Raw genomic sequence first — 13,343 nt, forward strand, 5'->3', positions numbered from 1 at the left:
AATGTCTACATAATTGAAGTTTTTGCGCACACACACAAGGACACAGAAGAAGGGAACACAAGGACCAGCGCAGACTAACAACTGATTTTTATTCAGTAAGAAAACAGAATATATACGCTTACTTGCACCCCATGATCACCGCGCATGAGCAAAAACGGCATCGTACAATCTTAAAAACCAAATATCACATGTTGTTCAGCAATTCAATTTCTTTTTCACTAAGCGATATCGACGGATGGCTGACGCACATATCTTTAAGTCTAGAGATGTGCCACGCTTCCTAAATGTCAACGGCAGAGCCCACAACAGCTGCGGAGGGGAGGTGCCGTCGCGAGACTACGAAACCAGATTCATCGGAGCACCCTTGCACGATCGCCCGATTCCTAGACGTTTTTTCGACCAACTATGCTTAGGAATTCCGCTTGTCAATACAGATAGCATCACTACGAGCTAGAGGAGCAGCTACTGGACGCAAATTCGGCACAAAGATTTTGATGCTGCAGGCTTTGTGCTGCCAAGGCGCGACGTTGGACGTCAAGTTTCCTGGCACGCCGCCGCCGCTCGTGATTGTTAGTAGGGGCGTCAAGATGCTACTGACTACGCGAGAACTGTGCACGCCGAAGCGCTGAAAACGAAGAAAAGGCACTGCGCACTCGAATTGCTCAACACCCAACCGCGCATCGAGGTCCGCGCGCCACACTTCTCCCAGATTGCGCACCGACAACCCAGTTCGGGAGCGACGGCCCTGCGATATCTAACGGCCGAAAGGAACAAAACGACGAACCCATTTCGCGATCATTTCTTTTTTTTTTTTTTCCCTTCGTTCCCGTCGCACCTTGTGAAGCAGCCGGAAGCTGCGGAGATCCGCGCAAGACTGAGCAGTGCTAAAGTGGAGCGCTGGTGCAAAGCGAAAGCTGCGATATCACGTCGGAAGACCAACCGAAACGCGCGAACGTCGCATGGGCGGCTCTACGTGCGCGCTCTATCAGTGCTGTAGTGCGTGTTGTTGCTACAGCTGGTGCCGTCGCTTGACCGATGACGTGCGTTCCTGACGGTCCGGCAGTTGGGTGTTGTTGATCGGTGGCGCACACCGGCCGTTCGGCTCATGTCAGGCGCTGCGGACGTTTCGAGTTTCGCGATAAGGACTAGAACGGTTGTCTAGGTTGCGAACGAGGCCATTCTTGCGCGCGGTGTATCGTTTCCTCATTTGTGCACTCTTGCGCGGTGCATCGAGGTGGAGCGGTGGTGGCGGCAGCCGCATTGGATCGCCGTAGAAGAGACGCGCCTCCCTCGGGCTGCTGCACCCTGAGGCTGGTTCGCAGGTTTGTATCGGACGCGCACTGTGTGTGCCTAACAGCTTTATTTGAATCATTAGTCGACGCGTCCGTGGTATAACCACTGCTTTACTCCGCGCACATTCGCCGGAGAGAAATCGCGTCGTTTTACTCCTGCAAAAACTGCCCCAAAACCTCGTATCTCACAAATTATACACGTCCGTCATTCAAAAAACTTGTGGCCTGTGTGGGCCTGACCCTATCTTTTTCAATCAAAAACAGTGGTTTTATTCCAAGGGCTACATGAATGAGCCACTAGCATTTTCAGCCTTCTAGGTGCAAACTGTGTGAATATATCAATGTGTGCTGAATAAAGTTTGTTGCTATAAATTAATCCGGGCAGAGCTATATGTGATACATGCATTCGGGTATGCGAAGGAAAGTGAAAAATGGTGTGTTACGTCATCAAAGAGCAGAAAGAGAAATGATGACAAGTTCTGGCATGGTCAAGGTGTCATCTTCATGCTAAGATACTTGCTTATATGTTGCAGAATACAGTCATACGTAACAAGGCCATCAAGCACAAATGTCATAATGATAAACATGCACCCCCCCATTTGACATTTCATGTAAATACCACAAGGTTCACATAAGAATGAATTGAGTAAACGAAAACACTTTTGCAGCGCACCTGGTTTACAGCCCATGTTTTGGGACATCACATCGTACGACCAATCTGATTGGCTTCTTAGCATTTGCATGGCATGAGAAAATCATCTGGCTTTGAGGCAACACTTCGAGATCAACCAGAAAAACACAAGGCTTGTCCTCCTCAGTTCTGACATACAATGAAGGATTGTGTAGAGTTTTTCTGTAAGTTATGTACCAAGTAGCCCAAGCTCCCGCCGCGGTTTTCTAGTGGCTAAGGTACTCGGCTGCCGACCTGCAGATTGCGGGATCAAATCCCAGCTGCGGCGGCTGCATTTTCCGTAGAGGCAAAAATTCTGTAGGCCTGTGTGCTCAGGTTTGGGTGCACGTTAAAGAAGCCCAGGTGGTTGAAATTTCCGGAGCCCTTCACTACGGTATCTTTTGTAATCATATGGTGGTTTTGGAACGTTAAACACCAGATATTATTATTATTATTATTATTATTATTATTATTATTATTATTATTATTATTATTATTATTATTATGAAAGGTAAACTTACAGCAGATGTCTGCCTGGTTGGGGTAACAAAAACCTAAGAAAAAAGATAAAATTACATCCAAGGTTTATTTTAAAGTACCCAGCATTTTGAAGCTTGACCGGCTTCTTCATCAGGGATGAGAAGGCCCCTTTCACTCATCTTTATCGGCAGCCTTGAAGAAGACGAGTACACTTGTCGAAACATCGGCTTGAGCACACAACCGCTGTTAACGGATTTTCTCATGCAAGCTTTTATCTTCCCTTTCCTATAATTGCTCGGACATCCTTATCTCATGTTTTAAGTTTTGGTACAATTTACATGTTACAAGGGCACTTTCGAAAATGGTAATAGGGTAAACGATAACTACAAGATTGGTTTGAGAATACCGGCCTACTTAACCAATCTCACTATACTTTTGAAGGTGATAAGGAAAACACTAGATAAGGATAAGGTTGGCTTGTGAGTAAGGGCATTATATCTGCTTCGCTGTCGACTGTGTTTTTATAATCATTTTCTTCAACTGCAGGATGGGTGCACTAGTGAGCAGCTTCTTTCAGACGGGGGGACACTTGTTGTCGCCAGGAGCGTCTGAGAGTACTCGGCGAGTCATCCTGGAGCTACTCGAGGAGATGCGTTCCAGGGAGGCATCTCACATTCACTGGTCATCGATAGAAAGTTACCTCGTACAGATACCAAAGGTACTTTACCACTGCCCAAGTGCTGATACCGTACTCGGAATGTACTGCCTCCAGCAGTTTTTAACTATGCGCAAGCATTCACTGCACACCATCACACCTTGAAATGACGAGAATCTACAAGACTAGCAAAATAGTCCAGAGTTTGACAGAACATTGTCTGGCAAGGGGCACACATTTCTTGCAAATAAACAAACACTCGCCAAAGTTTCAACGAAAAAAAGAATTTATGATGTTTTCGAGACCACTACACGGGTCTCTTGTTAACATTCAAGAAAATGAAGTGGACCTATGCCTTTATGTGCACAGTAGATGGCACAACGATCTTAATTATCGGGTAGATTTGCACGTGTTCGATTACATGTATGGGTCGTCAAACAGATTAATAGTGATTCCAAAGGAAGGCGGGATGACAGTGAGTCTTTAGGGTCGACGACAGTTGCTAGTACATACAGGCGCACACAGCATTTTCAGTGCAAGCATTCATGTGCTGTTCCTTTCAATGCATGCCTCATTTTAGTGCCTGGCCTTGTCTTTTTAACCAAACAAAAAGAAGGAATATAAAAGTTTTTTGGCAATGCTCTCTATGGTTGTGTACAGTTTTGCCTAGCTTGAGTGTTTTACTATGCACTTACATATAAGTGCATGGGTGCTATTGCATTTTGCCTCTGTTTATACACAACATTATTGAATCCACTCCCCATGCCTAGCAACGCAATGACATATACCCCATTGCCACCTTGACGGGGGTATGATAATGGTATTAAACAGCAATGCAGTGCACTGAACTTAGGTTACTAACGAGCACATAGTTACTTGAAATATGTGCATCTTCGTTGTGAGGGAGACATCTCCAAACGATAAAGAATGGCGTATATGATGTTATTGAACAGCATTGCACTGCGTTGAACTTACCAGTGTGCATGTGGTTGTTTCACAATTATACCCATCTTCATGTTAGGGTGAAAACGTCTTGTCAGTGGTGGGTCCGGACAACTACAACCTGCTTCAACGTGCCATTGGCTTCAACTGTGTTGAACTGGTGCGCTGGATTCTGGGGCGAGGCTGTGATGTGAACCGAGGCGTTTGCAGCCTCCCACTGCACATCGCTGCCCTGCAAGGCAATGAAGAAATTGTTGAGCTGCTACTAAAACATGGAGCTCGTGTTGACACTGAGGCACGGATGTGCTTCCCAGGTCCGCATAATCAGGTAAAATGAGCTTCGCTTCTAAAACCTGAAAAGCAAAAATGATGTTCTGAGATAGTTGGCCTGCAGGTTGATCTGCAAACATTGGCTGGCCTAAAGCCGTGTGCCACTAGAGAGCCACAGGTTGAGATAAATATGCTAAAGCTTAACCATGAAGTATTCTGCAGAGTAGCGAAAGCCATTTCCCAAACATTTATTGACAATGAAACTTATCTGGACTCATGGTGCAGTTTTATATATTTGTGATTATGTATTTTGTGTATGCATACACAATTGTTGTATATACGAAGATCATATTCAACCTTGTGCCTATCTTATTACACACTTTTTTCTTTGCTTTATGTGGTTTATATATGGTTAAACCCTTGACTTGTGAAGTGTCATTTTCTTGGAAGCATAACTACAATACTGTTCATTTCAGTTGTATCTGATATGTTCAACTAAAGAACGTAACGTGAAAGTTGAAGGAGCTAACGTTCAGTAGGGTGTCATCTAGGGGGCATTTTTTTATATAATACTTATGGCAAGATACCGCCCATTTCTTCTTCAAGTTTTGTTATCGCCCCATTACACCGACAATGCTGCTGTGATGAAACTGAGCCGAATGACCAAGAACCATCGAGATAATCTTAGAACCTTTCGATGCGATTAAGCGTATGACGCGAACATTACTGTTTATTCGAGAACTTACGTAGCTGCTAGGGATATCACTCGAATATTTCACGATAGATGTATAAATGTCGATGCGCCTCACCGCTTGTCAGATTATCGATGGCCGACTTCCTGTATGCCACTATCAGTGCCAGTGTTTATTGCTGTAATCTGATTTTCCATTTACCGACCACAAGTTCGGCGAATTGCAAAATTTTTTCTTGAACACTCCAGCCTCTGCATTTGTCAAAGTCATGACCACGTGGCAATACTACTCCAAGCAGAGATGTGACAGTCAGTCATGTATTCTTTAAACTTGAGCTGCATTACAACTAAAAGCACTATGGTGGCCTAGTGAATAAGGTATTCGGCTGCTGATCCACAGGTCGCGGGATCGAATCCCGGCTGTTGTGGCTGCATTTTTGATGGAGGTGAAAATGCTGTAGGCACGGGCCGTCTGCTCTGATGATTTGGGTGCACGTTAAAGAACCTCACACAGTCGAAATTTTCGGAGCCCTCCATTACGCCGTTTTTCATAATCGTATGGTGCTTTTGGGACGTTAAACCCCACATATCAATCAATATCAAACAATTAAAAGTGTTGCAATCTAGTGGCCTATTTCTATTCACTTGTAGCTACCAAACTACCAACGTACGCAGTGATGCCCATGCCTTTTTGAACAGTCATTCGCCTGTTGCATTACAGTTACTAACAAGGCCTTTTGTTCATTCTCTGTCCCTTTGCACGTCAGGTGTGTGAGCTTTGCAGTTCAGTGGGAGGCACTGGGCCCTCTTCTGACCGCTACTCTGAGCGCCTTCAATCTGCAGAGTACTATGCCATTGACGGCGACCATTCAGACATCTTGGAGCTCTTGTTGGCTCAAGGGGAAGACAGCTGGCTGCCCTGGCAGCAGAAGCGGCCCTTGCTGCATCTGGCCTGCGAGCGGGGTGCCTGGAATTGTGTTCGCTTCCTAGTTGCCGAACGCTCCGAGGAGCTCAATCAGTGTTATGACGAGTACTACCCCATCCACCAGGCTGCGCTTCAGGTGTGCATTTTGTATCATTTGTTTCATTCTTTACCCGCACCTTAAAATGATTCCCTCTGAAATTCTTGTTGCTTGAGCAATCTTAGTCATTATTAGTACAGTCAACCATTCCAGAAAGTGATCGACGAGAGGGAACGATTGAGAGCTCAGCAACTGCAGTCTATCTTCTAGTGTTAGCATAGTTTTTAGACTGCAGTTGCCTTACTTGTAAGAGTGCCTTTGTCATCGCAAACACCATTTTACAGCTGTGTTACTGATTCAAGTGCGCCAACGATGGGGCTTACGTAATTTAATTTTTACTGGCATTACACTTACAGCTATTGAATTACTGTTATATAAGACGAATTTATGTTATAGCTGCTTCTCAAGTCTAATTTACAGCCAAAATCTAAGTTCCTGAATAAGACCAGTCCGTCACAGGTTACTTCATCATCATCATCATCAGCCTGACTACGTCCACTGCAGGACAAAGGCCCTTCCCATGTTCCGCCAGTTAACCCGGTCCTGTGCTTGCTGCTGCCAATTTATACCCGCAAACTTCTTAATCTCGTCTGCCCACCTAACCTTCTGTCTCCCCCTAACCCGCTTCCCTTCTCTGGGAATCCAGTTAGTTACCCTTAATGACCAGCGGTTATCCTGTCTACGCGCTACATGCCCGGCCCATGTCCATTTCCTCTTTTTTATTTCAACTATGATATCCTTAACCCCCGTTTGTCCACTAATCCACTCTGCTCTCTTCTTGTCTCTTAAGGTTACACCTATCATTTTTCTTTCCATTGCTCGCTGCGTCGTCCTCAATTTAAGCTGAACCCTCTTTGTAAGTCTCCAGGTTTCTGCTCCGTAGCTAAGTACCGGCAAGATACAGCTGTTATATACCTTCCTCTTGAGGGATAGTGGCAATCTACCTGTCATAATTTGAGAGTGCTTGCCGAATGTACTCCACCCCATTCTTATTCTTCTAGTTACTTCAATCTCGTGGTTAGGCTCTGCGGTTATTACCTGCCCTAAGTAGACATAGTCTTTTACAACTTCAAGTGCACTATTACCTATTTCGAAGCGCTGCTCCTTTCCGAGGTTGTTGTACATTACTTTCGTTTTCTGCAGATTAATTTTAAGACCCACCTTTCTGCTCTCCTTGTCTAACTCCGTAATCATGAGTTGCAATTCGTCCCCTGAATTACTCAGCAATGCAATGTCATCGGCAAAGCGCAGGTTACTAAGGTATTCTCCATTAACTCTTATCCCTAACTGTTCCCATTCTAGGCTTCTGAAAACCTCCTGTAAGCACGCAGTAAATAGCATTAGGGAGATTGTGTCCCCCTGCCTTACACCCTTCTTGATTGGTATTCTGTTGCTTTCTTTATGAAGCACTATGGTAGCAGTTGATCCCCGGTAGATTTCTTCCAGAATGCTTATATATACTTCATCTACGCCCTGATTCCACAGTGTCTGCATGACGGCTGATATTTCTACTGAATCAAACGCCTTCTCGTAATCTATGAAGGCTATGTATAGTGGTTGGTTATACTCTGAGCATTTCTCTATTACCTGATTGATAGTATGAATGTGGTCAATTGTTGAGTAGCCTGTTCGAAATCCTGCTTGTTCCTTTGGTTGATTGAATTCTAACGTTTTCTTTACTCTGTTAGCAATTACCTTTGTAAATAGCTTGTATACTACAGAGAGCAAGCTGATCGGCCTGTAATTCTTCAAGTCCTTGTCATCTCCTTTCTTATGTATTAAGATGATGTTAGCGTTCTTCCAAGACTCTGGTCTTAGGTCATGACAAAAACATGTTCAAACCAGAATGTTGTGCTACACCTCAGTCAGCAAACAAATACCAATGCCCTGGAAATGTACATAATTGGAGCATTCTGCCAGTACACACCATGTCATCTCAGCTTGGCGGTTGATAAAGACACTTAGAGAGAGCTAACTACTACCACAGTAAAAACAACGACGAAAGAATGAAAGGCAGCGCAATAGAGGACGCAGAAGAGCAGTGTTGATGACAAAGCGAAGGCAGGTTAGTCAATATTCAATATGAGAGATAGATAAGTAAATCTGTACAGGTTATATATATAAGCAACCAGTTAGATGCAACCATATTGGTCGTAAGTGATCATATCAAAGAGATTGCAGACATAGGATGAAGTCAGTTGATGCATGACAGTGGTAACTGGAAACAACTAGATGAAGCCTTCATCCAGCAGTAAACATAATGAGGCTGACAATAACGAAGCCTGAAAGAGTCAAAGGTCTAAAAATATGCCAACATGCATAAAAACTTCACCCTGCTGACGCTAGCTCATGAATCGCACATAGAGTGCATTTCTTGTATTGTTTACAAAGCTGCTGTGACACAGCTGTCACCATCGTATTGTCTGTGGCAGTCAATAAAACAGAACACAGTTTGGCTGTTGCTGTCAGCTCACAGCTGTTATGCCGTGTGCCTTAGTGCCTTTGTTCCCTTGATTGTAAATATAATGCACTCAGTGCGAATGCCTTCGCGTTAGTATTTCTTGTCGAGTCCCCCAAAACAAATACATTGGGGCTCCGTCAAATCAAAACAGCGAGACAGAATTTGTTGCGTAAAGCAACACAAAGCTTTAAGTGGAAGTTGTACTTAAGTGTAACCTGGAATCGTGAGAAGAGTAAAACAAAAACATATAAACTAATTGACACAGGTTTCTTTTTATAAACTAGAGTTTTCATTCTAAGAGTGCCGCACCAGCGGAACTAATTTTCAAACTTTGCAATTGCTCTGGATTGCTTATGTTCACGCATTTCCCCTTGCAGGACAAGAAGTTCTTGGAGTTGCTCATACAGTGTGGGGCCGAAGTGAGTGCTCGCACAACGACTCAGCAGCTGACTGTGCTCCACGTGGTGCTTTTGCTGGGGAAGAAGTCTGCCGAGGAGACACTATCGGTGCTGAGGGCCCTGCAGGACCATGGCTGCCGCGAACTTCTTAATGAGCCCGACAGCCTGGGCAACACACCTCTGCACGTGCTGATTGTGCGCTACGCGTTGGAGGAGTCTCGACTTGGCTACCAAGAACCTCGCCCGTGGACTAAGTGGGACATGCTTCATTTAGTGCGCTACCTGCTACAGAGTGGTGCTGGGCCTAGCATCAATCGACCGGGGAACAGCGCATTGGCGTGCGTTCTTCGCCACGTTCGCGACTGGGAGTTCCGTTATGAACTGCTGGACATGCTCCTCCAAAATGGTGGCGATCCGAACTGTGTCGGTCGCGACGGATCGGCGCCACTCATGGTTTGTCTGGTGCCTCTCATCAACAAGGATCCTCTGCATTCTCTCTCTCACAACAAGAAGGTGTTCTACCTCAACTCGGTGCGTTTGCTGTGCCGGTACGGGGCAAACCCGAACTGCAAGTCGCGCAGCAACCTGACTCCCATGCATGTGCTGGTTTTCACGGCTAGTGAGTACATTACGTTGAACCGGGAGGACGACAAGCGCAGTGCGTTCACCTTCATCCGACAGCTGTTGACAGTGCTTCTTCAGCACGGACTGGACCCCAATGCCCGCTTCTCGCAACGAATGCAGCACATCTTGCTGGCTCTGTTGGACTTGGTGCAAAACGCGAGGCTCCCGTCGGACTTAGAACACGTGCACGCGCTAACTCTCGCACTCCTCGTGCACGGTGCAGACCCGGACGTGCAAGTCAGCTCGTCAGACCCAGTCATTTGTCACTCGCAGAGCTCTGTGTTCCTCAAGAAAGCTTCTAGCCAGGTGAGCACATATTATGACACGCTTAAGAGACATGAACTGTATGACCTCGAAATGGCAATAGTCAATAGGATAAGTAAGTGTTCTTAATTACGGTGCAGGCATAGTGTGCAGTGAAAACAGTGACTGCATGCCATTTGCATAGTGCATCCAGATAAAGCTAATTATTCTGTATATATTGCATGTGGAAAACCGATGTCCCCGTAAAATAACTCTGCAATAAATAACCAGACGTCTCAAAAGTTTGTTAATATTATTTAAAGGCAAGCTTGACATTTTCAGTTTTAACATCACTTCACACCTTCATTGTAATTTTGGTTGAGACATTCTATAGGGCATGCTCATACTTTGTTTTGCAATCTGTGTTTTCTTTTTTTTTTTTTTTTGCATTCTCAAAGTGCAGCAAGTGCGCACACGCATGTTGCAACTCGAAATGGTAGAAGCACTTCTCTACTGCAATATGCTCACAGGGAGAGTCATTTCATGAACATCAAAACTGACCTTGTATTTCTTCATCTCAAGTGCCTTATCGATATGTATAAAACTAGTTATGCTATATTTGTCAACCATTTACTAACAGTGTCACCATATGGTGCATCAATATATGTTTGATATTGTGCAAAGATCTGTACAGAAAAGTCAAATGGCTGTTTCACAACTGCATTTGTATACCTTGGTAAATTCAAACCTTTTTAGCCCGCTGTCATATGTACTTTTTTTTTAATTGAGAGTAATGCAAAGCTGCTTGCTTCAATTCTACATGTTTAGTATGTAGCAGCGTAACCTTCAGGCACTGAAAGTGGATTACAGGGGACATCCGTGTGATCTAATCCTGGGCAACCATAAGTTATCTCTTTAAAAAAGCCTACTTGTGATGCCAGTTTCTTTGCAAGAACTTTTCTGACAAGTTAGTCCATTTTTATTGAATACCCACAATCGTTTTTCTCCAGCTAGATGTGTTCTGCCCTATTTTCAACAATGAATTTTTACGCAATAAATTTAACATCTGTGCATTTTAAAATTCTAGTTTTTACCAAAAAAGTCAGTAAAGAACAACAGTACGTTCCGAAGCAAGCAGCAAGCTTTTTGGATTTAATTGGAAGCACGCATTTTGTGACACATCACAAGTGAACTGATGCAAAGAACATCATTACTGGCTCTTCGTTCAGCATTTGTACACAAAACCTACACATTGCAAAGCGACTTACAAGAAAGACGAATGCAATGTTATTTCATTTCTGTTATGCTGCCATCTCCAGGTCCTACACTATTACATCCATCAACTGAGCCGCAAACACGACCTCCTCAATGACCCCGAGCAGCGGTTTGCCGACCTCATCCGACTGTTCTACTACACCATGGACCACCGCAAGCTCTACAGTTGTCTCAAGAGTTTTCTGAGCCAGCCGGCCATGTTGCCTCCAGTGACTGCTGGTTGCATCACACAGCTGCTCAAGTCCATGTACAGCCAGCCACGCTCGCTCAAGCAGATAGCCCGAGTTGCCATACACCAGGCCCTGCGACACCAGGTTGCCACGCTGGTGGGAAAACTCTCGCTCCCAGGACCTTTAAAGGAGTACTTGCTCCTCGACTGGACGCCTTAAAGCTAGCACACTTGGCGACATGATTGCCATAGCAGTGGTGCGGTGTTTTGTCTCTGCTTTCTCAGCGTGAAAGAATTACAGTGTGTATACACGAGGACAGTTAACAAAGATTCACTGACAACACGTGCAGGCACTGTGTGGTTTGTCAGCTGCACGGCTTTGCCCTTATCTGTTTGCACTGCAATTTGTTTGTTTTTAGTGTGTGGTACACAGTCCATGAAAGAGAACTGTTGGATCTCTCTGTATGTATGTGGTCAAGCGGGGCCTTCTCTCGTCCCTACACTTCCCTCCTGTGTTGTTGCTTTTTTTTTTCCGCTGAAGCAAGAAAGTTCGTGCTTCAATTCTGGCTGCGTTAAAAGGTCTTCCTAATGCTGCTGACCTCTCGTGTATCTCTTTTTCAGTGCTTTTTTATCTTGTGCTTGATGCTCTTTCGTCAGTTCCCTCATTTCCTGCCATGGAGGCAAATTGCAAACAATATAGGTGTAATTACAAAGCAATATGTTTTGCTTAGCTACCCGAAACAGATTTAGCTTGTGCAATGATGTGTGGTGCATACTATCGGTTTTTATGATCAATTTGAGGCTTGTACCAACTTGTAAGTCACTGCTTGAGATCTTACTGTCGAGTTTTGACCTGTTACAGGGGTGCTGCCTTGTGATTTCCTATTAACGTCTAACATCCACAAGAGTGGATGATCTTTTATGCATGCATTGCAAAAGAAGCCACTTCTGACAGAGGAGCAATATGATGCCACAATATGGTGCCAAGTACTGCTGTGTTTGAATGTTACGCACAAAGCAACTGAAAGCTTATTGAACTGGAAAAAGAAGTATTCAAGCTGCAGGAAATTGAGGGGTAAAAACACAGGTCCACGAGGAAATGAAAGCATGTTTGTGTTGTCTGTTCTGTTCCTTTTTGCGTTCATGTTTTCATTCAGTAACATCTCTCGATTATTGGTTCAGTTTTCTTGGCTGCCCAATATGTTTACAGTGATGGATGCAAAATGAAAGCATCAAATGCGAAAAAGTTTCGACAGGGGCCATTTTAGAGGGAGTGAACAGCCATGGTGTCACATTTCTCATGAAAGCCTTCTCACTTTAGATTTCAAGAGATATCGTTGTTTAACGGGTGCATTTAGATTTTACTGTTACACAACCTTGAGTATAGTTATACTTTTTGTAATCACGCATAGCTCAGTCTTGTTGTGATGCAGAGATGTTGCGGCAACAGGCATCTCATTAAATAAGTTGGAAAACAACACACCAAGAATAATGAAGGTCTGTGAAGGGAGTAAAACTGCATAAACCTATGCAGTGGCAGAAAATCTGCCCTTTGTATAATTTCTTATGCATACAATAAACATATTACATATCCTTACTGTATATTTAACACAAGCAAAATTGAAACAAATCAATTTCCTGCAAACATTTGACATTCCGTGGGTCATATTGGCAGAAAGAAAACAGTGTCAAAACTTTTCTGCCCTGTATTATTTTTCACGTGTTGCAGGCAAAGAGGTGAAATATTAAGCACTGACAAGACTAGCATTGTGATTAATACTGCAAGTGCTAAAGGGCGAACACTGCAATGTAATCAGAAAAAAACTTGGAGACGTAAATTTACAAGAGCATTTGTATTTTGGGGAAACATTGAAGTTTTATGAAGAATTTAGAGGTAAAAATAGATTGTTTGTGAAGAAAAAAAATGTATAACAACAATCATTAGTGAAAGGTGTTGCTCAAGCACTGGAGAATCGTTTAACAATGGGTGTGAGGCTATGCAACATTGTAAGCGCCAGTGCAGGATATGCTTCAGTACTGGATCTTAGGAAAAACTTCTACAGAGTACTACTTCTAAATGCGAAGATCTGAGAACTTGAGATGCTTATGACAGGTTCAACACCTTTGAAATGCCTGAAGTTATCAGTGCAT

The 13,343-nt window shown here is 44.0% G+C and overlaps 1 protein-coding gene across 2 annotated transcripts; it reads left to right on the forward strand.

Annotated features, from left to right (window-relative positions):
- The first annotated feature begins 33 nt into the window (after positions 1-33).
- Positions 34-11,625, forward strand: LOC142790154 (uncharacterized). Of its 2 annotated transcripts, none has more exons than XM_075885149.1 (6): positions 34-95; positions 2,989-3,160; positions 4,119-4,367; positions 5,768-6,061; positions 8,861-9,811; positions 11,068-11,625. In XM_075885149.1, the coding sequence occupies exons 2-6, from the start codon at positions 2,990-2,992 to the stop codon at positions 11,410-11,412; spliced, it is 2,010 nt and encodes a 669-aa protein (XP_075741264.1). In that variant the 5' UTR covers positions 34-95; position 2,989; the 3' UTR covers positions 11,413-11,625. The 2 variants fall into 2 exon arrangements, with proteins under 2 accessions (XP_075741264.1, XP_075741263.1); XM_075885148.1 differs by lacking the exon at positions 34-95 and adding an exon at positions 1,190-1,322.
- The last annotated feature ends 1,718 nt before the right edge of the window (positions 11,626-13,343 follow it).

The sequence above is a fragment of the Rhipicephalus microplus genome, unplaced genomic scaffold (assembly GCF_043290135.1).
Source record: "Rhipicephalus microplus isolate Deutch F79 unplaced genomic scaffold, USDA_Rmic scaffold_72, whole genome shotgun sequence".
In the NCBI taxonomy this organism is placed as follows: Eukaryota; Metazoa; Arthropoda; class Arachnida; order Ixodida; family Ixodidae; genus Rhipicephalus; species Rhipicephalus microplus.

What these genes read in the sequence shown, in the direction of transcription:
- LOC142790154 (XM_075885149.1), top strand. Translation starts at nt 2,990, where the DNA reads ATGGGTGCACTAGTGAGCAGCTTCTTTCAGACGGGGGGACACTTGTTG. An exon ending in ACCTCGTACAGATACCAAAG is followed by an intron (nt 3,161 to 4,118) that starts GTACTTTACCAC and finishes TCTTCATGTTAG; the next exon opens with GGTGAAAACGTCTTGTCAGT. An exon ending in TCCACCAGGCTGCGCTTCAG is followed by an intron (nt 6,062 to 8,860) that starts GTGTGCATTTTG and finishes TTCCCCTTGCAG; the next exon opens with GACAAGAAGTTCTTGGAGTT.